At 39.2% G+C, this 27,050-nt stretch overlaps 1 protein-coding gene across 1 annotated transcript in view; it reads left to right on the top strand.

Annotated features, from left to right (window-relative positions):
* The window catches only part of SUZ12 (SUZ12 polycomb repressive complex 2 subunit), a 52,082-nt gene extending 29,216 nt beyond the window's left edge, over positions 1-22,866 (top strand). The window contains exons 8-16 of the mRNA XM_089478075.1: positions 3,860-3,962; positions 8,722-8,827; positions 9,880-10,057; positions 12,625-12,716; positions 15,682-15,825; positions 16,262-16,419; positions 17,329-17,527; positions 20,219-20,298; positions 20,601-22,866. Of these exons, the coding sequence (XP_089334201.1) occupies positions 3,860-3,962; positions 8,722-8,827; positions 9,880-10,057; positions 12,625-12,716; positions 15,682-15,825; positions 16,262-16,419; positions 17,329-17,527; positions 20,219-20,298; positions 20,601-20,949 (1,409 nt within the window). The 3' untranslated portion in view covers positions 20,950-22,866. The remainder of the gene's footprint in view (positions 1-3,859; positions 3,963-8,721; positions 8,828-9,879; positions 10,058-12,624; positions 12,717-15,681; positions 15,826-16,261; positions 16,420-17,328; positions 17,528-20,218; positions 20,299-20,600) is intronic.
* The last annotated feature ends 4,184 nt before the right edge of the window (positions 22,867-27,050 follow it).

The raw sequence follows: 27,050 nt of genomic DNA, 5'->3' as shown, positions 1-27,050 counted from the left end.
AATTTACAGATTTGTTCATTCTTTTAGGGTTTGCTACCATTGTCATCAGTCAGTATGGTTTCAGAACTTATGTGAAAACACTCAGGACTGAGTAACACAGAATGTCAGATTTGGGGGCTTCTATCTGGACTAGAAACCATATAGACTATAAATTTTTGTCTAAGATCCCGGGGTTAAGCAGATGGGCAGCTTGGAGCAGCCTCTGGCCACTCCAGCCACAATTGCCCTGCAATCAGCCGGAGACCACAACAACCGGATGGCCAACTCTGAAAACTGGCCACCAGTAAGGAGTGGACTTTCATCGCTCCTTTGTATGTGATTGCAGAATGTAATCTGAATGAAGTAGTCCAGTATTGCTGGCCTTCAACTCCCAGAATCACTGATCAGTATTGTTAAGGGTATTGAGAATTTAGTCCAACAACATCTGAGGAGCCAGGACCATCTGCATTTTGTGAAGTTGAAGTCTTTTATGGCCACATACCCCGAAAAATGCACATAAAAGGACCATCTGCATTTGTTGCTTTGACTTTTGCGGATTTCATTATTCATGGATTTGACTGATATGTGTTCTCTAGGAATCTCTAGATCCTCCAACATGACTAGTATTGTCAACACCCACCAGACTGCACTGGAAGACCTAGAGATTGGTAGAGAAAACTTCTCTAGGCATTTGTAAGCTCTCCATCACAATTCTGTAGTCAGCCTCTTGGCAATGTTGACTATAGAGTTGCACTGGAGGGCTTAGAGAAATTTCTCAGATACAGAAATAGTGGGATTTTTGTTTGCTGGTTTTCTATTTTCATGGGAGTCCAGTGTTCTTAACTCCAGGGAATGTGGAGGGCCCGCTGTACTAGAGTACATTAAAAAGCCAGTTCATGGCTCTACTCCTACAAATCTTTGTTTTGTCCCTTGGTGTTTTTTTATTTAGAGAGTATATCTATGCTTCTGTTGGAAGAATGGGAAAATAAAGTATGCTTTTCTCATCTTGGGTGGCATCAGTAGTGTCACTGGGGGGTGCACACTGCACTGGGTCACACCCAGAAGGGGGGTGACACCTGGTTGGCCCCCTCCCCCTTCGAGGCAGCAGGGGTACAGCTGCACCCTTGCTGCCTGCTGTGTCCAGAGCTTCCTCTCTAGGGCGAAAGCCCAGGATGGAGGAAGACCAGCCCTGGTGGACTTGGAAGGCATGGAGTGGCGGGGAGAGCCTGCCTCCCAGTCCAGCGGGGACTTGGGAGGGCATGAGGTGAGGGCGAGGGGAACCTGCCTCTGAGTCCCTGCTGGATTTGGAAGGCATGGGAGGGGGAGCCTGCCCTTTTGGTCCCCCCCTCAACCTGCACCACCAGAAGCCCTGCTCCTGCACTGAGTAAGACCTGGGCTGAGAACATCACAGGGTAGCATATTACCACCTGGTTACTTAATGTACATTTCTCTCACATTCCTCCTAAGTTTTTATTTGATAAGGGCACTTGGGTAGCTCATATCATTCTTTTGTCCCATTTAGACAAAGTGGCCATTCGTTCTGTATTTGAAATAATCACCTTCATGTTTCTGTCCCAATGTTTTGCTCTTCCCCCAGCCTCTGAAACTTACATTTCCACAAGTTATTAGTGGAGTAAAAGAAGATGGTAGTATAGCCCTGTGTCCTACCTGTAACATTTGCTTGATTGTTACCTGCTGGTCAGTAGTGTTATGCTTGTGAAGCCCCTGAAAAAGGTTGGCTGACCTAATAAAGTAACTTAGCATATTTGGTTATTGAAAGAACTAAATAGTTAATACTCCATTCAATCCTGATTTTACAAGTTGCCGAGGGGGGGGGGGGTGTCAATGTAGCTGGTATTAAAATTTCATAACTGCTAAGAATTAGAAGGGTGTCTGTGGGCCTAAGAGAAACAATGGGACAAAGAGTCATGGTAATCAGTGCACCAGGAAAGGAACTTGAGGGAATGGTAGATAGTGAAGAGCCTTGAGAAAAGAGGCAGAGGAGGTAGGAAACCAAACAAAAAGAGGATAATTGGAAAAGAGGAAAAGAACTATGTATAAATGGCATACTGTATATACTCATGTATAAGTCTAGAAATTTAGGTCAAAAAATTGACCCCAAAAACCTGAGGCGACTTATCCACGGGTCAGTGTAAGTACTGTACTTTAACTCTTATTTAAAAGAAGGAACCATCTCCTGATGAAAAGCAAAATTATAATATGTTAAACTCTGACCCCCCTCTACTCTCTCATCCATCCAGTCTTAAGAACAAGCACATAGAGTTATGTCTGCTGGAATTTTATAAGTTCTTTGACATTATTTTGCCTTGCTTCACCCTTTAGATCCTTTGTTATATGCCCCTAAATTTTACCCTCGACTTATCCATGGGTCATAGCAAAATCCATAATTTTGGCCCCAAAACTTGCCCTCGACTTATACATGAGGTCGAGTTATAGTCAAGTATATACGGGCAGTTCTTATGAGGATTGCATTTTATATGTTGGGTGATGAAGGGAGGAGTTGGCTATGATTGACGTGAAGTACACTGGCTCAGAAAGCAGGAGCTGAAGGAATTGAGTGGTGAAGACAGTAAATGGAAGAAGAGAGGAACCAAAGAGGGTAGCAAGAATATAGGGGGAAACTACATTTTGATCTTGAGTTAGGAGGGACTGAATACTAAAGGAAGTCGGCAGTCAAAGGCAAGATCAAATGCAGTGATAATCATTCTGTCTGTTGTAGCTTTTGTTTCTGCAGCTCTATCCTGGTCTGGCACTGGAGAGTCAAAAAGGGGAGTGGTGTCAAAAATACTCATGTTGATTAAAAGTAGCCTTCCTGTTTTCTGGCTGTAGGATTTTAAGTGGCTTTCTATGAACTGCCTTGGGTCCCACTCCAGGATAAAGGCCTCATAATTAAATATAAATAAGCAAACAGCAGGCAAAATGTGGCCACCAAGCTTCCCACCCACTGGAATTTGCCAAAAGGGACACAAGAAGAGCTGAGATGGAGAAGTAGAATTAGTGCTGATGTACTCTATGAGAAGGCTGTAGAATAAAACAATAAACAGTGGGGAAAATTTGACTACATTGGTTCCAAGATCCCCCGTGTATAACAAAATCCGTGTATGCTCAAGTCCCATTAAATGTAATGGCATAGCAAAATGGTGTCCCTTATAAAAAATGGAAAATCAAGGTAACTTTATACTTTTTTGGAACATTTTCAAACCGTGTACGCTGGAATCCGTGTATAAAAAATCCGTGTAGAAGAAGGGCCGACTGTACTACATTAGCAGTATGCCTCCAGTCAACCACCTGCTTCTTGAAGTGTTTTTCCCTCTTCATCTCTATCCAGTCCCAGGCTCTTCAAATTAATGTTAGAGTGTAATAATAATAAAAACTCACGCCAAACTATGACACAAATTGAAGTTGTGGAATGGAGGAAAGACTGCGTGCTGCTGGATATTCTTATTGCTTGGGGATTCATATGTTTTATCTGGTTGTAAGTGCAGTGGTTAACAATTAATTAGCTTTGTATATTTTGTTAAGCTGGGGTAGAGAAGTCCTCCAGTCCTGATATTATGGACAGTTCTGGTTGGAATTTCCGACAAGGGATCAGTAAGGGACCAAGAATCAATTAAAATTTCAACAGAATCATAAAGACTGAAAAATTAAAATTATCTTTCCTGTTCAGCTATACAATTAACAAAGAATGGAACATAAATTTACTGTGTTGAAGCTAAAACTAACTAGTGTGAACTCATCCTAGATGGCCATTAAAAACTGAACTCATTAAATCAATTTTAGCTGCTTTTTTACTGAATTGGGGCAAGAAATTTGTGAATTTATCCCTAACAACTTGAATTTTTGATGTGTTTATATGCAGATGTTAATGAGGAGCTTCCAGCTAGACGAAAACGCAATTCTTCCAACCGTGAAGATGGAGAAAAGACTTTTGTAGCACAGATGACTGTGTTTGATAAAAACAGGTAATACGTTTTCAAGCAGGGGATTTTATGTGGGCAAAATAATAATCTTTATTTGGATTTAATTTTAATCTTTTAAATACTCTTTCATACAATTATTATTGGAGACCTATATTTCCCAAAATAAAATTCAGATGTTCTTTATCATGACAGTTTATAAGAACTGCTTGACACAGGCTTATTTCATCTTCAGTATGTTAGTCATGCATGTATGTTGGCTTCAGAAAAAATCTTATTGCTTTTAGAATATAAAGGCAAGCGTTTTTATTATTTAACACTGTGACTGAATCTTGTTTCTTGTGGTGGAGCCCCTTTGTGTTCACATGTTTACTAATTTATTTTGGTTTGGAGTTGTGTTTGGTATGGTTTGGCTTTTGGCTTCTTCAGTCTTCTGTGCAGTGGGATTATAGTAATCAGATCAGATATTGTGAAGAAGTAAAGCAAAATGCATATTAGATTTCTTTGCTCCATTTAAAAGTTGTACCTGCTAGGATCCTTCCAGTTCATTAAAATTCTCAAAAGGATGGAGCTCAGGCTGAGAATATGGGGAAATAATACAGAAACAGCAACAAGAGGAGGGAATCTTTGGTAACAAATTGAAAGATGGCACTGGACCAGATGGAATAGAGGGCTTAAAGCAGCAGAGAGGAAGAACTTCTTCATCTTTTCACAAGGTCCTATAATGGACCTACAATCATTTATAAGCATCCAACAATACAGTGTATCAATCTCTTGGCAACTATTTCTTATGTTTGAATTGCAACACAGAAAAATTCAACCGGAGTGCTGAAGAGTTTTTTCTCTTGAGAAAAAGAAGCTGTGGAGCTCTCACACTCTAGAGTGCAGATTGCCTTTCAGAACTTTTATCACACTAGTCTTCTGTCCTGCCACAATCGTGCTAGTTTAAGAATGGAAGAATACTGGTTTAACATCATTTCTTATCGCACTTTTCCACATGATAGCATTTGGGCAATCCATGGTCGTGTGATCTGTTTTCTGCGTTGCCTTACAAGAGGAAGGGGGAATGCACGATCATGGCTACCACCCACCTCCCAAAGCCAGCTACCATGTGAATGTGCACATAGCAGCCAGCTTCAGGAAGGTGTTGGCTGCTGCGATTGGTGCTCCACCCTCCCCCATGAACTAGATAGTCTTCATCACAATCTGAAAAGAGTCAAGTTGTTTGATTTCTAATCCTGTTTCCTCAAATATTATATTAGTAGGTGAAACAAACTTCCTCAGATTCCTAAACTTCTCCATACCTTTGTTGCTTCAAACACTGATAATTCTGATTGTGGGTTGTAGATTGGATAAAAGAATGGATAACCTTAGAGAATAGAATGTTATTGAATGTGGAGGGAGACGATCTAAATCCGGGATGGCATGCTTTTCTGGTTTATGGAAATAACACCCAAAACAAATCATTCGCGAATCATGCGCTTAGACGCCCTCTTTTTGAGATTTGGAAAAAGTATAAGAGGCATATCCTTCCGAAAATTTGTGGATGGGTATCTCCACACGAGGCTATCTGCAGAAAGGAGACCAGTGTAGGAACCACTTGGCTCAAATACGAGGATCTGTGGGTCAAATCAGAAGGAAAAATAATCCTAAAAACAAGGGAAGATTTAATTAAGCAAGGGGGTGGCCTAAACATTAATTGGTTTACATATAGGCAAATTTGCGAAAGATTTAAGATGGACGTGAAAACGCAGGGGTTTGAATTAGAGATTAAGAATGTGGAGCTTGGTAAAATTCTGTATTTGGATAAAGACAAATTAATTGGGAAAATTTATGCAACACTTTTATCTTTAGAAATGGAGGAGGAAACGGTTAAAGACCAGATGATAAAATGGGCCACATGTATTGGTCATCCAATTACGTTAAACCAATGGGAAAAGGCTTGGAAAGATGTTAAGATGCTAACTCTCTCTCAAAGTATCAGGGAAAACTTTTTCAAGATGATGTATTTCTGGTATCTTTCACCTTACAAATTGGCCATGATTTATAAAACGAAGAAAGAAAACTGTTGGAAATGTAAAAAGAAAAAGGGGACGTTCTTTCACTGCTGGTGGGAATGCTGCAAAGCAAAAACATTATGGAAAATGATTAACAACTCAATCAACCATATAATGGGAACAAATCTAACTTTAAAACCAGAGTTGTATTTACTAGCGATGATAGATGAAGGAATCAATAAAGAGGATGAAAAGGCAATATTTTATATGATCTCTTTAGCAAGGATATGTTATGCCCAAAGGTGGAAGTGCGAATTAACCCCGTCCAACGAAAAGTGGTTATTAAAATTGTATGAGGGAATAGGAATGGATATCTTGACCCAGGCATTGAAAAATGAATACGGGGAAAAACCGCTGGACAATTGGAAAAAAGTAATAGTTTTCTTTGAAAAAGAATGGGGTAAAGCAGCAACTTTTAATTTAATTTAGAAACTTAATTTAAATTTATAATCTAATTTAGAGTATCCTGCCAATCTCTCTCTTTTTTTTTTAGCGGTACCGGGATATATATGTTTAGTAAGCAATTTTTTTGAAATAACCAATTTAAAAAAAATAATGGTAATGGATAGCCAAGTTCTAACGTCAAGATTCTGACTGGTAGGAAGGAAGTCAATTTGTTGTCATTGTTTAATGTTTGTTAATGTTTGCTTAGTATAAGGTGTTATAGGATAGAGGTAGGATAGAATGGGGGGAAGTGGGTATTAGACTGGGCTGTTGTTCTAATTGTTAATTGTTGTGTTTATCTGATTTGTATTTTTGTAAATGTACGTATATATGTTTTTATGTCTGTTTTTTAATCTAATAAAATTTATATTAAAAAAATCGGTGCGATTGGTGCTCCACCCTCCCCCATGAACTAGATAGTCTTCATCACAATCTGAAAAGCGTCAAGTTGTTTGATTTCTAATCCCGTTTCCTCAAATATTATATTAGTAGGTGAAACAAACTTCCTCAGATTCCTAAACTTCTCCATACCTTTGTTGCTTCAAACACTGATAATTCTGATTGTAGAAAGTTCTGCAACTGGGCTTATTTCTGCAGAAGAATTTTTAAAGCATTGTTTTGAAAGGGAAGGCTACCTAATTCCAGACAAAGTTGGAAACTTGTTACAAGGCTTGTAAGATGGAGTTTCTAACAAATATCAGATAATAAATGATACCTCAGAAATAGGATGTAGGAGAGAAATGTCCAGTTCATCTGGAAAAGGAAATAAGACTAGTCACTTGGCATATATCCCTGGCTGTTAATTAATTGAAGTGAAAAGTATATGTCTTACAGTGGGTTACCTTGCTAGCATAAAAAAAGAATATGTGACTTTTTAAACATTTGGATGTAGCCATCCCTTATCTACAAAATGTATATGTCAGAGGAGCAGAAATAGGAAATTCACAGCATGTATATTAGAATTGGCAGATAAAACTGTATCTTGAACCATATTAAAATTGTCATCTGTGTAAAGCAGAATTTTCCAGTGTGTTTTGTAGTTAGACACTGAGGGCACTCGTTGAACATCTGCTCAGAACAGATGTTCTGGTACTACAGTTTCTGGAGTGTGTCTGGCACTTAAATCTGAAAATACCTGCACACACTATATTTGGTCTGAGCTTCATGCCAAGCTGAAACAGTTGGAATGAACACTTGGGGAAGAAAAGGGAGGGGGGTTGTCAGCTGGCACTTTTGTGCATCATATACATACTACAGAAATGTAGATGAGAATTAACAGCATTCCTGAAATCAAAATATGATGCTTTCTTGAATTGGTTGATGATGCTTTTGTTATCAGCCACTTTAATGCTTGAATGCTATGTTTTCTGCAAATTTGTATCCAACTGTATCCAGTTGGATTCTTACCCTGAGAAAAGAGGTCCATTAGTGGAACACAAGAAGTCCTCCCCCTGGAACATATATTTGGGGAGATGAAAGGCTTCCATCAGCACAGTGTCCTCATATTCATAATGGTAGAATTCAAAGATAGCCATGTTAGTCGGTAGAATCAGTACGTAGAGAGATCTTGTAACACTTTGTGACTAACTGAAAGAAAGAAATTAGCAGCATGAGCTTTTGTAGACTTCAGTCTGCTTCCTCAGATGCATATTCATAATGTTAGATTTTCAGAATATAAATGGTGTTTGTGTGTGTATGTGTGTTTCCAAATCTAGAGATGTTGGCAGTTCATTGTCATTTAAAGTGAACCACATTTAAAATTTTACTTAAAATATTTAAGGCAGCCCTCGCAGTAATTGTGAAGGAAAGCAAATGCAGATCTGAATCAGTTTATCTTCAAGATTTAAAGTCAGGAGTAAGAAAGTCATCTATTTTTCCAGTGGTCGGGGGCCCAGAACTGTGGGGCCACCACCATGGAGAAAGCCCCATTTCTCAGACTTGAAGGCTTAATGTCTCCTGTGTTGGGGCTGAAACATAAAAAGCCTCAAGTGCTGATCATTTAGAGATAACGGCTTGGCATTCATTGTCATCTGTATTTGTGCAAAGCATTCCTGCATAAGAAGGGGTGTATCTATTATGGTACCCAAATGTTACTGCAGACTGCCCCATAACAATCTGCATTGGCTTCAGGGGGAAGGTGTCAAAGCAGTCTGAAGTAGAACTGTGCACAGGCAGTCATCTAGATGTTGGCTATAAAATATGTAAAAAAATTCATGCAGATTATTTTGTATTAAAGTGGTATGCTTATTATACCAACTATACAACTCTCAGTAAATAAAATACTTAACTTTTTTGTCAAACAGACGACTACAGCTTCTTGATGGGGAATATGAAGTAGCCATGCAGGAGATGGACGAGTGTCCAATCAGCAAGAAAAGAGCTACATGGGAGACAATACTTGATGGGAAGGTATGAGTCACTGTTGTTTGCCAAAAGGCTTTCTTGAAAGGAGTGTATAAAATGATAAATTGGTTTTGTTTGCTTTGGAAGTTTAGAACACTTAGTCACTTGAACATATCAAATAAGAGATACTTCGAGGTTATCTGAAGTGGCAGGCAACATTTTCCACTCAGTTTCTACATGAGCCAAAATGTACATTACCATCTAAAACCTTTGAAACTACCACAGTGGATTGGGTTTACCATTGGAGGATGGAACAAATAATGTGAAGAGAATTGATCTTCACAGTATTTTGTTTGAACTATCCTTTGGATCTCTTTTGGTGATAAAGATCTCTGATGTGCCTGAGTGTATGCCCCCTGAATGTTACTTCATATGAACTCTAAATATATATTAAGGCTGCAAGACACACTGCCACAAATGAGGCTATGCAGCTGGGGAAGCCTTCATTTTTAATAGCTGGGCTAACTGGGAACAGGACTCATGCTTAACCTCTGCCACAGCAGTATGCTTGAGTTCATCTCTCTATTTTCCATATAATGCAATAGCAATTAGTCCCTTATAAAATCAGCAACAACCTGCTGCAGTAAGGGCAAAAATCTACTCTGTGGTCTGCACTCTGCCTGGCCTAGCTACCATAGAGATAGATCCCACATGATCCATTTAGAAGGGAAATGTACTGTACTCCTATAGATCTTTGATGTACAAAAACAGTCTCCATACCCTTAATGCCAGGTATTTTGGTAGTGATACAGTTAACAGTGATTTATTTTTTCCATTATGTTTTATTACCATTATTTAAGTCCTGTTTAGTACTTGGGTGGTTGACAGTTAATGAATACCAAGTGTTGTAGGTTATACTTAAGAGGAAGGAACTGGCAAAACCACCTCTGAGTATTACTTGCCTACGAAAGCTATATGAAATTTGTGAGGCACCATAGGTCAACCTGAAGATACAAGGTACACACATACACCATATCTCAAAACTCATAGGTTGTTTAAAACTCCTCTTTGAAACTATCACCAAGCAACATGTTTGTTAATTTTTTTATTTATTTCAGAGGCTGCCTCCATTTGAAACATTTTCTCAGGGACCCACGCTGCAGTTTACTCTTCGCTGGTCAGGAGAGGCAAATGATAAACCTGCAGCTCCTACTGCCAAGCCTCTTTCAACACGCAATTCAGAAAGCCTCCCTCAAGAAAACAAACCCAGTTCTGTCAAACCTACACAGACTATAGGTATGGGACTATTTGCCATGGAATAGGTTCTGCCTCACATAAGCATTGCTTCTTGTTTACTTGCCCCAGTTCTGTTCAGAAGTCTCAGATAATTACTAGGTTAAAATCAGAACAAAATATATGCATGGTATATGTCAGTTTGTAGGATTACATGTACAATACTGAAATGAATTACTCTGATGAACTATTTGTAGAGAGGTTTTGTAGCACTTTTGAGCTCTCTGCAAGCAATTCTACAGATTTAACACGGCTATATCTTTGAATTTTACCTCTGAAGAACTATGTTTGGAATTCAGAATAAAAATGTGGCCTTGTGCAGGAAAGCAGATTGTCTTGAAGAGTTTCTGTTGCTCTAGTGCTGGTCTTACCTTTAAATTTATGCTTTATATTTTTTTCTTATGATTTAGATTTGTTCTTAAAACCAGCTTGAGATGCTAGTGTTTTATTGCCTTTACTTAGAGGTGGAGCCATGTTCTTGTCAAGCTCTGTTCTTGTCCCATTAGTGAAGTCCATATAAATATGGGGCTGAGCTTTTTCCATTGCCTCTCCAACTTCTCTTTCTCTCTCTCCCTATTCTCTCTCCATATATATATATACTTGCCCATTATTTTTACAACTTTCCCTGTAGAACCTTCTTCTACAATAAAATGCCCTGGTGTTGTGGCTTTTTTGTTTGTTTGTTTTTTGTTACTTTTTCTGCTGGTAATTTCACTTCAGTTTTCTATTCAGCAGCCTTAAACTTTATATATTTAATTTTTTTGCTACTTTTCTTTGCTGCCTGAAATGTTTTACATACGTTAGAAACAGTGATGTACACCTTAAAAACAAAGTTGATGGAATTCATAGATAAGTATATTAAAGTTGTCCCTGTGTATCCATGGGTTCAACCATCCATCATTTGAAAATATTCCAAAAAAGCAAATCTTTATTTTGCCATTTTATATAAGGGATACCAGTTTACTATGCCATTGTATTTAATGGGAGTTGAGCATCCATGGATTTTGGTATCTACAGGGGTTCTGGAACCAAACCCCAACAGATACCAAGGGACCACTGTATGTAACAGCTGCCAGCTTGTAGGTAATTGCCTATATGGTCTGTTACTGTATTAAGCAACTAAGTGCATGCTAGTATAATGTAGACGGGTTATTTTAAAAAAAAAGTGTAATTCTGTGTCCATATTCACTCCACTGTGTTTTGGCTCGTAGTTATCCCAAGGTACCTGATGTTCAGCTGTCAAAAATCACATAGCTTGTTGATAGGCATAAAAAATAGATATAGAGTAGTTGTGGATGTCAAGTTTGATTCTTGGAAAAGATGTAGAAAAAGAAGCATTGTGTCTTGTAACTTCTTCTAGGAAGTAGATGCTCCTTGCTCTAGAGTAGTAATACTTACTAACGCTACCATTGCATCTACGTAGCAGTGTTATAAGGGCTGAGAGTCACACTTTTTCTACTTCATTTGGGAAAACAGTAGAGATAATCCACAAATGGACAAAAATGGCTTGCTAAGGATGAGGAAGAATCCCAATAGTGTCTTGAAATGTTATCTCAAATACTTACTAGTCACCATTGTTTGTTTTGAGCATTAAACACTGTACACCTGCTTCCTAGTCACACAAAATTTACCTAACCAAAATCACTTTTATCTTTCCAAAAAGTCGGTGGAGGTGAAATCGTCAGAATCCTATGTGTTTAATCACAGTGACAGACATATTAAAGTGTCTGAAGGATCCTTTTAAATTTTATTTTCTTCTCAGTGGACTAAAATGTTAGTTTTAGTTACAATGGATGCACTGAATCAATGAGAACAATTATGTAACTTCCATTGATGTAGTAGGCCTACTGTAGTTGAAATGAATGATTGGATTTGGATCTTTAATCCAATTATTATTGTGTCATACATATTTGTGGAAAGGAATGCTTTTCTGTTTGGAATACAGCAGTGGATTATTTCCTCTTAGGGCCAGTTGTCCATTGTACTTGCTGAGTAGCTGTGGGCAAGCCACAGTCTTCTAAACAAATTAACTTGAGATAAAAATCTCCATATAGGAAGAGCTGAATGCAAGTATAAGTGAGCCAGCATGGTATAGTGACTTGAATACTGGACTAGGACTCCAGGATTGGAATCACCAGTCAGCCACAAAAAGACATGGGCAAGCCACACGTTCTCAACCTCAGATGAGAGCAATGTCAAATCACTCCTGAATAAATCTTGCCAAGAAATCCCAATGAGAGGGGTCACCATAAGTCAGAAATGACTTGTAGGCACACAGTAGCAATGTATGTATAAGTGTGTGTCTGCTGTATTAGCACAACTGATCACTATACCTTCAGGAGCAAATCTGTAGAGTCTGGATCAATATGGAAACTTCTAAATCTAACGTTAAATGTATGATCTGTTCTCCTGTAAGTTATCTTAATTGGGGCACCTGTCTTGTGTTCTAAATATGTCAGTTCACTCTGTTGCTGCTCATTATGTGAAAGATAAATCATTATGCTCTGTTCAGTGTCATGTACAAATATTATTAAACATGTAAAGTTACTAACTTGTATGTTCACTTTCAGCTGTGAAAGAAACGTTGCCATCAGACCTACAAACAAGAAAAGAGAGAGATGTTTCAAATGAGCCTCGACAAAAGCTCAGAATATTTTATCAGGTACTGGCACTTATATCCTGCTTTACAAGTGTGAGAAACACTTGTTGCTCCCCCTCCCCACTATCTTGGTGCTCTTTCTGTTCACCACTCCTCATTTCTTCTTCACCTTCTGCTCTTTTATTTTCCTGTTGGTCTTTTTTTTTTTTTTTCTCCTCACTGGTTTTCTCTGATATTTGTGAAACCCTTCTCTTTGCTTGAGTTCTTTCTTCAGTTCAACAGGCAAGACCTTTTTCTCACTCTTGATTTTAACTGTTAGAAGAAGAGTTCAGGGGTCATACATAAGGAAGTAGCCTTGGAGCTGACTAGAGCTCATCTGAAGAAATGACTATCCTAGGCCTGACTGCTGGTTCTTTTGTATTCGTTGGGGAAGTCTAGGGATTCAAAACAGTTCTTAAGTAAAGTCGAAGGCTTTCATGGCCGGCATCCATAGTTTTTTGTGGGTTTTTTGGGCTATTTGGCCTTGTTCTAGAAGAGTTTCTTCCTGACATTTAGCCAGCATCTGTGGCTGGCATCTTCAGAGAATGCTTGCCTGGAAAGGAGTTGGGTGTGTGTGGGTGTGTGTGTGTGTGCGCGCACGCGTGTGTATATACTGTGTGAACCTAGGAAGGCAGGAGCAACAGAACAATACACATGCAGATCACTCCTGCCATCCCAGGTTCACACTACACACACACACACACACACACACACACACACACACACATCTCTTTTCCAGGCAAGCATTCTCTGAAGATGCCAGCTACAGATACTGGTGAAATGTCAGGAATAAACACTTGTAGAATATGGCTACATAGCCCAAAAAACCCATAAAAAACTATAGTTCCTAAGTAGTTTCAGTTAGCCTTTAGTTAACTAAAATTAATCTATTAAAATGCAGCTCTAAGACACACATCCTTAACATGAACTTGGTATGCCAAGTTTAGGTTTCTCTGTTTCACCATTTTGTAGTTGTGTTCAGACACATATTCTCTTTCATTAGTAAATATCTAACAGTCTTAATATTTGGTGTTTATAGCAGCCTTTGGTTAATCCTGATGCTTGCAAGTATTTTTGTTTTGTTTTTGTTTTGTTTTCATTCTGCAAGAAAAAGAGGAGATAATCTTTATACACATAACTTCAGGTCCATTTTCACCAAGTAGACAGTGTTGCTGCACATTAAGAGGACTGCTTCTGAAAACTAAAATTATTTGCAATGCTATCTATGCTATAAATGCTATGCTATGTATAAATTCTCTAAAAGTAACTGAGGCGAGGGACAGACTGCCCAAACAGGGTGGCCTGCCGGCAGCCTAATTTCCTCTGGAGGGAAGCCGCAGCCGCCAAATCGTGCGGCTTTCCTACGGAGGAACAAGAACCCAGAAAAAACAGGTTCTTTTTGAGCTGCAGGGGTGGCATAACAAGTCAGGTCGCCCAGGAGCAGAATTAAAATGGCTTCTTTTTGCAGTGGTTTTGGGCTGTGTTTCACGGCCTTAGAGCAGCTTCCGCACACTTTGGATGGGTGTGTCATATAAATGCCCACCACCAAAGTGGCCAGAAGCCGCTTCTTTTGGCCTCTGCATTTTGGGCCTGAGTGAAAGAAGTTGTAGCATAAGCTTTTGTAGATTTGGTCTTCTTCCTCAGATGGATGGAGTTGTAATTAAGACATTTATAATCAGACTATGAACAGCCATAGAAATGCAAAACCTGTGGGTATGGGTGATGAAGTGACAAGTTCAGTTGCAGGCAGGAAGAAGGTATTGCCTAAGTCCTGTGTGTGTGAATGAGCACATGACTGGTGGAGGGCATTTTGGAATGTGGTGTGTGCAGCCTTGGAAGTCTGGAAAAGCTTTTGCTACACTTCTTTCACTCAGTCCTGATACAAACGGGCATAAAGCACTGTGCTGACGCCGATTTTAGCTTACATAACAATGGTGGCACCCATGTACACAGGGCGCCACCATTGTTACAACACTGCACCTTTTTAGGGTTAGGGATCATGCGGTTGCCGCGTCAGCTAAAATCAGCGTCAGCACAGCACTTCATGCCTATTTGTATTGGGCATGTCACAACTCCATCCATCTGAGGATGTAGACCAAATCTACAAAAGCTTATGCTACAACCTCTTTCACTCAGGCCCAAAATGCTGGAGTCAAAAGAGGGGGCTTCTGGCCGCTTTGGTGGTGTGGCATTTACATGACACCCCCCCCCCCCAAGTGTCCGGAAGCTGCTCTGAAGCCAGGAAACACAGCCCAAAACCACTGCAAAAAGGAGCCATTTTAATCCTGCTCCTGGGCGACCTGACTTGAGACATCAGGTGGCAGCCCATTTTGAGAATGGGCTGTGAGATTGCTGCAGTCCTGGCCCGATTGTGATTTGACTGCAGTTGCAGGCCGTTCTTTGCCACCCGTTTGCTTTGCCCTATAGCAGGGGTAGGCAATCTTTTTGAGCCGGGGGCCGGGTTGCTGTCCCTCAGCCAAAAAATAAATAAATAAATAAATAGTTTAAAAAAATAAATAAATATATAAATAAACCAGGACAAATGTAGGACAAAATTTTCAAATGGAAGACACTTTTTTTTAAAAAAAATGGAGGGCACGTGACAAAAATTGCTGATTTTTTAAAAAATGTTAATATAAATGCATGTTTCTGAGGCTTCTATAGACAATTGCCCCCCAAAGGCCCTGGCGGCAATCGGCGGCAGGACCGGGCTGGGGCCGGTCCCAAGGCCTCGCCGGGCCACATCCGGCCCGCAGGCCGCAGGTTGCCTACCCCTGCCCTATAGTCTCAAAGGTGCTACAAGATCCCTTTGCATGCTGATAATTCCATACTAATACTTATCTCTCTCTATAATTCTCTGCTCCTAATGCTTGAGTCTTGGAGGAACATACATGCATTTGTGAAATATTTATTGGAAAAATGTTATATGGATTTCAGAAATAACTTCTAAGCCTGTATGCTTTGCATTGATACAAATTGTTTTTACCAGTTCCTTTATAACAATAACACAAGGCAGCAGACGGAAGCTAGAGATGACTTGCATTGTCCATGGTGCACACTGAATTGCCGCAAGCTTTACAGCTTACTCAAACATCTCAAGCTTTGTCACAGCCGGTTCATTTTCAATTATGTGGTAAGAATTCTTCCTTGTTAAATTTCTTGGTATAAAACTACATATTATAATGGCATTGACTAAATACAAGACTATTCTTGGTAGTATACATTTTTATGGTGAGTCTAAGAGGTAAAAATGGAATAATTTTGTACATTCTAGTTAGAAGAAAGTGCAGAGTGATCATGAATAGTAATGTCTTTCATCTTTTTTAAATGTGTCTCTTTTTTCAAAATAGAATAATGGTAGTTGAAAGATGTTCTGTAATGTTTGGTTGATATTATTAGCAGTGCTTAGTTGTTTCCTTAGACTTATGCTTACGTCGCAACTTCAGTGTCCCTGGGTTTTGCTATAATGAATGACGATAGTGTTTGTATTTCAGAAGCTGGGATTAGGAGGAACCCTGATTGCACTTAATATACTTTCTATGTTAAATATTTGTATATTTTTATTACAGTATCATCCAAAAGGTGCTAGGATAGATGTTTCGATCAATGAGTGTTATGATGGCTCCTATGCAGGAAATCCTCAGGATATTCATCGTCAGCCTGGGTTTGCCTTCAGTCGTAATGGACCAGTCAAAAGAACTCCAATTACTCACATCCTTGTATGCAGGTCAGTGAAAGGATTGTATTGCTCCCTAAATATATGCAAATAAAGATGGTGTTTTTCCAAACCAAGTTGGTATGGTTATTCCACTGATCTCCTGATCTTCATGTTTTCTTCCATTGTAGAATTAAAAATGAAAAATTAACTTCTCACTTTTTGTACAAACATGCAAATTGAAGTGAAGCCAATTATGATGATTTATGTGAACACTATGTTCAGCTTTCTCGAATTAACTTAACTATCACCTCCAGGTACTCTTTTCGTACAGTATTTTGGTTAAATTGAAAGTAGAGTCTGGGCGTGTCCTCCAGCACGGACACACCTAAATAAATCAGACACATAAGCCTTAGCAAAACTTGAAACTATTAACTGAAGAACTTTAATGTGATTTTCGCCTTTTAAAAACATCCCTATATTGTTAAAACATCGATAAACATATCTTTTGATCAGGAGCCCACAACATTTGGCTAAACTCGGTAGCCAAATCCAAAATTGTCCTTGCTTCACATTTGCTGCTTTGACTTCTACGCTTTCCCATGAAATAGTGCCTAGAGAAGGCATTAAGTTGTCTAGCTGACTGCTGTGCTTCAGGTGCCTCAGTTAAGTGGGAATCAGTGAAGCCCCCTGTGAAAAATGGCATGGAGCTTTCCTGCTTAGCCTTTGTACAGCAATGCAATAAACAAATGATGGACAGTTTACCTTCTTTCCTTGGAATTTGGAAGGAGATAGGAATTGATGTAGCTGGGACAATCCCTGCCCATCTTAAACCTGTTCAGCCTCAAGTGACTCTGATGAAGATGAAATTAAGCTTGGTGTCAGCAGCATGCTGATAGCAACCAGATGGAAATGCATATTGCGGATTCCTGCTAGAATGTGTACACACCTACTAGAAATAATGTGTATTTCCTTTTTCAGACCAAAGCGTACAAAAGCAAGCATGTCTGAATTTCTTGAATCTGAAGATGGAGAAGTAGAACAGCAACGGACATATAGCAGTGGTCATAATCGGTTATACTTTCACAGTGATACCTGCCTACCTCTCCGCCCACAAGAAATGGAAGTTGATAGTGAAGATGAAAAGGATCCTGAATGGCTAAGGGAGAAAACTATAACGGTAACTTTGTCAGATCTTTAGAGTCTACCTGTTTTGCAATTAAGTCCTTTTGTTTCATTGAATAATATTTCTGCTTCCTGTTGGACAAAACCAAATAGCCTACCTTCTACTCAGCTGCAAGAATCTTGGTGATGTAAAATAAGGTATATTTTGGCATTGTCTTAATTGTTTAACAGAACAAGTAGATGAGAGGTGTTGAAATCTGATGTAGAGAACAGCAGCAATAATCTTGGTGATGTAAGGGATGTAAGCTTGTGGTGGTTGACATGTGGTTACAATAACATTCTCAAATATTAGAAATCATCGTATTTCATAATGATTGTTCTCTTTCACAAACATTTCACTGCCTAATTCAGGAATGGACAACTTTGCCAGGTTCAAGGGTATGTATTGCTTTCCTTCAGACTTTGGTGGACTGGTGGATTTCAACACTGACCATTCAGCATTGAAAAATATATATGTGAAAATAGACAGTTGGGCCTTGAGAAGGCTGGGGAGAGCAGTTGGCTGTTTAAATGATGCCCTCTCTCCTTTCAGGACCAGAATGTGATTGATCAGTCACAAGTTTTTAAAGACTGCCATCAGCCTGTACATGTATTATGCTATGATTCCATTTTAACTGTCATGGTTCTATCCTAGGGAATCCTGGGGTTTATAGGTTAGCTCATTTACAATTCTCAGCCAGAGAGATTCTCTAGTGCCTCACCAAACTACATTCCCTGGGATTCCATACAATAGAGTCGTGGAGTCACAGTGCTATAATTGAGTGGTGTGAAAGGGCCCCTGCTTACTACTATTACAGCAAAGAAAATGTAATTTGTGTGATTAATATTAATACTGGTAATGGGCTAGTGTGACAGAGCATACTGAAAGTAGGCAAGTTAAGCCTCATAGCAGTTAGCCTAAGATACATTGTTCCAACTGTGGTATTAGATTTATTGTGCAGAACAATTATGGTATCACAAAAAGAAGCCATCCCCGAATCCCACCCTTTTGGATAATTATCAGCCAGTCTCTACCATTTCATTTTTAGGCAAGGTTCTGGAGCGCTTGGTGGCCTCCTAGTTCCTGTGGTTTCTGGATTAAATCTAGGTTCATTTCAATTTGTTACAAGCCTGGTTATAGGACAGAGACGGCTTTGGTTGCCTTAGTGGGATGATCTATGCTGGAACCTAAATGGGGGAGTGGGTTGCTGTTGTTTCTGCTGGATCTCTCAGCAGCTTTCAGTACCATTGACCATGGTATACACCCAGGTCATCTTGCTGGGATGGGACTTGGGGGCATATTTTTGTAGTGGCTCCGTTCCTTCTTGCAGGGGCAAGCCCAGAAGGTGGTGCTGGAGGACTCCTGTTTGACTGCTTGGCTGTTGGCTTGTGGAGTCCCTCTGGATTCACTCCTCCATACTAAGGTGTTTATCACACTATACTCTTATTCTCTGCCTGAGAATTCTAAATACCCCTCCTTAAAACTGAAAATCCCAGAATGCAACAGGAGGCAGCTAGAGCAGTTAAAGTGGAATAGTAGCACTATAAGAGTATAGTGTGATAAACACCTAAGTAACGCATATGTGAAATTGCTGAGAGACATGTTTTGGGGTTGGTTCCATCAGGATGGTGATGACACCCAGCTCTATTATTTCTTTCCAAAGCCAAGGAAACTGCTTTAGTCTTAAACTGCTGCCTATTATGAGTAATGAACTGGATGAATGTGAACAAATTGAAAATTAATCCAGAGAGGTGCTTCTGGTCCATCAAAAGGCAGATCAGGGAATAGTGCTTCCCCTGACGACACAGGTTTGCAGCTTGGATTCAACTCTGAGCCTGGAAATCCTGGTCTCAGCGGTGACTAGGAGTGCATTTGAGGTTGCGCACCAGCTATGCCTTTTCCTTGAGACATCTCGAGACATCAGATCTGGTCACAGTGACACATTACAGTAATCCTGGTTGGATTGCTGTAATGCGCTCTATAGGGGGCTGCATTTGATGAGCGTTCAGAAACTTCAACTGGTCCAAAGAGCTGCAGCCAGATTACTAATGGGTGTCTGGATACAAGGAGCACACACAATTTCCTTGTTGCAACAGCTCCACTGGCTGCTGATCTGTATCTGGGCACAATTTAAATGGTTATGACATTTAAAGCCGTACATGTTTCAGGTCCAGCTTATTTGAAGGACCAGATTCTCCCTTATGAACCAGTCTGTGCTCTGAGATCTGCTAGGGAAGCCCCTCTCTCTGTAGCACCACCCTCACAGATACATCTGGTAGAAACATGGGAGAGGACCTTTTCAGTAGCAGCCCCCAAGCTCTGGAACTCACCAGCAATTAGACTGGTACCCTCCCTGCTTTCTTTTCACTGACAAAGACTTTTCTATTCCAACTGACTTTTGATGAGTGATGATATAAGGCTCATCTTACACAATAAACTGGATATTGCTAATTGCCATGCACATGTGTGGTTATGTATGTTTCAATATATGTTTAACTTGGTTTTAACTTTTTCTGATTATTTAATTGTTTTAACTATTGTATTTGTGGATTGCATTTTTTTAGTGGTTGTAAACTGCTTTGACTCCCAATCTGGGGAAAAGGCAGGACAGAAGAGATGATGATAATGATGATGATGGATGAGGAATTGATGGTTTACTGCATGAATAGATTGTTTAATAATAATTTTTTAATGGTTTGGTTGCAGCAAATTGAAGAGTTTTCTGATGTTAATGAAGGAGAAAAAGAAGTGATGAAATTATGGAATCTACATGTTATGAAGCATGGGTATGTTCTTGAAACTTCTTTTTGAATCAGATCAAGGGGATCAGATTATAGGTACCCTAAGATGTTTTCACAGTTTGCATTTCCTACTATTTTGATGTTCCCATTCATCATGTGAAATATTGAGCATATTTTGCAAATGCACTAATTGTAGAGTAGCAGGTAACACATGGCAGCTCATCTGAAAAAGGATATTGAAACAAACTTGCATTCTTTTCAGAATGTCTGAAATCCACACTTTGACCTTGCAGGCATGGAATAATGACTTGCTCTTTCTTCCCCTTCCCCTGCTTTATGTTTAACAGGTTTATTGCTGACAATCAAATGAATCATGCCTGTATGTTGTTTGTAGAAAATTATGGACACAAAATAATTAAGAAGAACTTGTGTCGAAACTTCATGCTCCATCTGGTCAGCATGCATGACTTTAATCTTATAAGCATAATGTCAATTGACAAAGCTGTTACTAAGCTCCGAGAAATGCAACAGAAGTTAGAAAAGGGGGAGTCCCCTTCTACCACATCAGTTGAGGAGTTTTCTGAAGAACAAACTGAGACAGCTAATGGCTGCAGTGAAGCTAACACTAGGGAAAGATCTTCAGAAATGGATAGTACCTCATGCTTGACAAAACAGAATAGAAAACAGAAGATTTGAAAAGGAAGAGCAAAGGTTATTGTTTGGCCAGATACTGAAGTGACATTCAAAGAAGCATGAACTCTAAAAGGAATGGAATAAGATACACAGGTTCCTAATGGGCACTGCTGGAAACAAAGGATTTCAACAAGCATAGTGTTAATGTGGTTCCTATTGAGTTAATTATGCAAGTACTACATGTATATCAGTTCTAGTGATGTAATGACAATACTCAAAGTTTGAGCATGAAGAGCAATACAATTTTTGGGAATTTTAATTATGAATTGTACTGAATTTACATAACTTGAGTATATGTAAACCAGTTTTTATATAAAGATTTTTGCATCTGTACTGGCTGTCTTTCCTACTGTGGAGTTAAAAATTAGGGAAGGATATGGGGACAGTTTATGCTTTGTATTTAGAAATTCTTTAGGTTAACTTTTTGTGGGAAATAATGTACCATTTAAAGCTTAACTTTATCTTCTTTTCTTTTTTTTTTAATTTGTATTAATAACAGTCAAACTACCAATTGAAATTTTTAAACACATTTTTAAACCTTCAGCTGTAACATAGCACTTCTTTGTCTCGTGCCTGTTTGGGGGGAATCGGTTGCTTTTCTCATTAAAAACTTAGGGAAGTTCCATCTTCATTGTTATAGTGACCTAGTAGAACATGTAGATAACTGATCAGCTGGTGTACTAGATCAAACCTTTAACCTTCTTAAGCAGAACTGTCTAGGGTTATATAATGGCATACTGTGTTAACATCTACAGGCTGTGATAAGCAGTGCCTGGATCTGTGCCTATTTTTTGCTTATGTACAGATTGCAAGATCAAAGCATCGACTTGGGATTTGGATGCTACTGTTGAGGGGGAAATGCACTGTAAAATTGGGCCCAAAAATGTGTTGCACTTCTTATGCAAGTATTCTGTGATGTATTGCATTCAATACAGATGCTAACTAAATAGTCTTGTGCAGTCTTGCACTGCTGTTAACACATTTAAGCATATGTTTACAGATTTTCTTTTTTCCCATGGAAAGTAGTTTCACTACTGGTACAATATCAGCACCAAGGGTTTATTTCAGCAAGCACTGTGGTTGAGTTACATCACCTCATTTTTTTATTCTTAAATAGTTCATTTTTCATATTCTTTATTTATAAAGGATCAGTTCTGTAAATACCAGTATTTCTAATTTTTTATTTCATTCCAGCACCATAAGAAGGCAGTTCCTTTTTGGGGCGGGGTGTAGGAGGGGGAGAAGCTTTCTAATGGGGATGCTCAGAAATTTATAAAACTGTAAATATGACTTTGGTCCCTAAAGATGTGTTTAACTGTGAGACTATTTAACTAATTGTGTGGATGTGATTTGTCATCCAGTATTAAGTTCTTAGTCACGGATTTGTGTCAATAGGAAAGAGGGAAACTACAGCTTTCATTAGACTGCCTAATTTGCCTGCTCTGAGTTATAGCAAACTCTGAACACACCTTTGATAGCTGGTCAAGCATTTCTCTTGGGCTTTAATTTGCTAAAACTGTGCACATATGTAAAGAATATATTTTAGGAGAGACATAGTAGAACTATTGCTTATGTCACTTCTTAAGCAGTTACACTCTTAATGCTTAAAAGGAGGCTAGCATTGTTTGCACAAAAAGTTGGTGACCCCCCCCCCAAAATAGTAATGAAATTACTTCTGTCAAGTAAACTTTGTATGTCACGTCCATTTATAATAAGAGCAGAGAATCCCTTTGTTTCTATTTATAATAAAGATGGATTTTCTATATGTACCCTTAAGACTTTGAAGAAATCATGTAAACTGGTTGAACATTTGAATGGTACAGTAGATATAAAGAGACAATTGTTTAATGGATCTTTTTGTTTTTACATTAAATGTTTATTTGAAATTGGATTTTGTACATAAAGTTCAGTAATATAAAATTTGCCAAAGTGGTGGTTATTCTTCTCTTGTACATATTGTGTAAGGTATGACTCACAGCCAGGCAGACATCAGTCTGGAAAGACTTCATAGATGGTCTGAATTTGGACAGTCTGTTTAATCTGCAGTGACACAAAATGGATAGTCTCTACCTTCATTTGAACAGTTTCTGCTTATTTATTTGGGCTTCTTGTTTTTAATGAAAGATAGGCTGTTAACACCCATTTTATGTAGTATCTCATATGTTCTACTCATCCAACATAGCTGCATCATCATCCAAGAACTCTAAATTTGTTCCTGGATTTGCAAACAAAGGTAATGGAATCTTTAGAAATTGAGGGAAAGTTACTTGCTGATGGCAACAATGTTTTTAAGAACTTTGTAGTCATTTATAACTCATTAAATCTTGCTGACCTCCCACAATTCTTTAGCTGCCATCTTTTGGGGGTGCACTCTGAATAACAGCAAGCATTACTGCAACAGTACTTAGTGGTTAAGATGGTAGTTCTAACGATCGGAAGGTTGGCAGTTCGAGGCCCGGGTGCTGCATTACGGGATGATGGGCACAGTGGGTGGGGAGAGGAATCTCACAAAATCAAAGTACTGCAGTCTATCATATATTGGTGGGTTTGGTGTAAAATTTGCCATGGTTGTATTCTTTTTCTACAGTCATTGTAAAGCCAGCCACAATGAAATAATTTGGCTCCTTTTGGCAAGATATCAAACCAGTGTATTCTGCTTTTTGTGGCTTTATTGTTTTTCTGTTGGAAAGCTCTTTTCAAAGTGTGAAGACAATTTTTGTCTACTGTTAATCCGTTTTCCTGCAAGAAATAAGCATGTTATCCTGAAATTTAAAGAGTAAAACAGTCTCCTCTAAAGTCACGTCACTCTACAGCAGTTGTTGTTAAGAGGGACTCAGACTTCACATAATCTTCCAGTCTGGTTTCATAGAACAAAATGGGATTTTGACTTCAAATCCACAACACTGAAACATCCTTAGTTATTCTACTCCTGCAGTAATACACAGCTCAGTTCCTAAAGTTAAGTGCTGGTGTGGCCTGAAGGAATGCATAGTAAAATTCACTCTTGAAGAATACAAGAAGGGAAGTGTACAGCAAAATGTTTGTGGACTCCAGTTCCATATAATCTTGAAGAGAACCATGTAGTGGTAAGCCTGTGTGTTTCCTTAGTAGATAAATGGGGGTGAGAGGTGTATATCACTGTTTGCTATGCTACAGTCTGGAAATAGGTTAATATAGAAACAGCACACATACTATGTTTCCCTTGGCTTAATGGCCATCACCTTAAAGATATGGCATGCTGTCAGGGGTTCAAGCAGGCTGACACTTCCCCTTGTTGCCTCCTTTCATCCAGCTGGCATTTTCAACAGGTCAAAGATCTTGAACATCCCATGCTAGGCCCATCTTGTTCTTAATGGAGCCCCTTAAAAGGTGCACGAGGAAGCTCTAATACAATCAGTATGAATAAGCAGAAGAGTAAATGGCAGATCAAATGCTTGTTTATTCCTTGAAAGTTTTTACAAATGTTTTAACTGGTGCCAGAAAGAAATGTGTGGAGAACTAAATTTCTAACAGAAGAAAGTTCAAAAACAGGTGCCACATGGAGTAGCCCCTGGGCCTTGCTACTGTAGATAATTGCAAGAAGGGTCTCCTTGTGTGGTTTTAAATCCCAGGTAGGTTGATACTGGAGGATCCTATGTTTTTAAGCATTCAGAGCCGTCTGAGGCTTCACTTTGAATCTTTAATAATAATGGTAATGGAGAAAGCTATTAGGAAGGGGATGTGTGCTGAAATTGATTCATCAGCAATGTTGCCAACCAACCTCAAAGGAAACCCCCCTGGAAATCCCCAAAACTCCCCCAAATTCCCTGGGGCATCTGGGTCAGGGGTAGGATATTCAGGTCAAGGGGCTGCAAAGCACTATGGGAAGGCAAAAGGGGGCGGGGACTTCTGGGTTGGCCAATGTTTTGGGCGGGAAAGGCATTTTCAGCTATTGGGGGGGGGGGAGTGAAATAATTCCCCATAAATTTTTTATACCCAGAAACCGGGGAATTCCCCAGAAATTGGCGACACTGTTCATCAGCCATCTGCAGCTGAAAGACTTAACTGACAATTAATTCAGGGCCAGATTTCCATATGTTTACAGCATCGACCTTGAATATTTTTCAGAATTAACAAGATCCTATTTTTTGTTACCTTCCTGAATTAAAGCAGTTCTATGAATGAGGGACCTCCGAATGCCCCAGTCATCAACTGCCCTGCGCAGGTCTTGCAAGCTCAAAGCTGGAGCTTCATTGAGTCAATCCACTTATACTACATCCTTCCTCTTTTCCTACTTCTTTCTACTTTGCCAAGCATTATTGTCTTTTCTGGTGAGTCACATCTCATGTTAAGTCCAAAATAAGACAGCCTCAGGCCCGGTACAAACAGGTGATGAAACGCTGCTCCTCTACTGCACAGATGCACACTAAAAAAGGAGCCGCTAACAACTGAGACGCACCCCTATGGCACCACTTCTGCCAAGAGGTGTCAGTGCAGTGCTACAGCTGCGCAGCTGTGGCGCCCACCGTGTGGACTGGTGCACACACCTATAATGTCACTAGGGCTGGGTGCCCAATCCTATCAAGCCCTAATATTGCTGCAATGTGCCTGTCTGTACTGAGCCTCAGTTTAGTTATTTTCACTTCGAGGGAGAGTACAGGTTTTTATCAGCTTTCTTCACTGTCTCTCTTTGACAACCATACACAGAAACTGGCCTAGATAATTTTATATTTTTTATTTTCCTGCCTCTCCCAGGTGGATGGAGGCAGGATTACAACCTAATATAAAATACAAATACAAGCATATCAATAAAAATACATAAAAATTAACAATTAAAAATAGATGATTGTTGGGCCACCATATCCACTGACTGATTCAATCATCCAGAGCTTGGAAATATTTAAAAAAAACTAAATTCCAAAAAGCAAAGCTTGATTTTGCCATTTTATGCAAGGACATCATTTTACTATGCCATTGTTTTTAATGGAATATCAGCATCCATGGATTTTGGTATCCATGGGGAGGGGGTGGTCTTGGAACCAAACTCCACCAGACACAAGGGGCCCCACTGTATGTCTTTACACTTGATCTAATCTAGTTCTTTCATGACTGTAGTCTCCATTTTAATGACTAATTTGAAGTATAGGAAAGCTTAACTTTCAATGTTTTTATTACCTGCTTTATTATTACATTTATTTGTATCCTGCTCTTTTCCCAGGACTGGGACCAAGAGCAGCTTTAAAGTTATGTAAATAATCTTTGGTCATTATTTCTGTCTTACAATAGCACTGTAACTGCTTTTGCATGTTCTTCCTTAATTTTTAATTAATCGTTCCGAGTCTTAATCATTCCAGGTCTTTCCTATTTCTACAAGTCCTGTGGTGTCATCTGCATATCTTGTTAATGTTCCTTCCCCATTTTTGCACTTGCTTCCTTGGAGTCTAATCCTTCTTTCCATACAATATATTATGTGCATTAAACAGATAAGGTGATAAAATGCAGTCTTGTCTGGCACCATTGCTAGTTGTAAATCACTCTGTTCATCGATACTCTCATAACTGTGGCCTCTTGTCCAGAGTATAGGTTAGGCATCAGGGCTGTCGAAATGTGACACTTTACTTTCTTTTATAGTGAACTATAATGATCTACAAAATCAAAGGCTTTGCTGTAATCTATAACACACAGGTTGGTTTTCTTCTGGAATTTAGTGCATTTCCTAGAGTCTTTTAACTTTTCTGAATTCATACATTTTTTTAGTGTAACATAAATATGCCAGTATGCAAAAGGATCTTGCAGCACCTTCAAGAATAACAAAGAAGCTGGTAGCATGAGCTTTCATAGACATGCACGTACTTCCTCAGGTGGAGTGGAAAGTCCAGAGACAAACCTATATAAGCCAGTTGTTTGTGAGAATGTGAAATGAAATCCAAAACCATGTGGGTATGGAGATGAGGTAGCAAATTGATGGTGTTGGGGGACAAAGGCAGGAGGAAGGATGTTGCCCAAAGCCAAGGAGAGTGGATAATCATATGAATGAGTATTGGAATGCAAAGTGTGAACCAGAGGTGATGAAATGGTCAAGGGCACCCTCATGAGGTTGAGAAGGTTAAGTGTTGAAATGTGTG

This window comes from Sceloporus occidentalis, unplaced genomic scaffold, assembly GCF_023333645.1.
Source record: "Sceloporus occidentalis isolate IW3139 unplaced genomic scaffold, rSceOcc1.0.p SCAF_1, whole genome shotgun sequence".
NCBI lineage: Eukaryota > Metazoa > Chordata > Lepidosauria > Squamata > Phrynosomatidae > Sceloporus > Sceloporus occidentalis.
The sequence above is the reverse complement of the archived record's forward strand: the minus strand, read 5'-3'. Positions and strand labels throughout refer to the sequence as shown.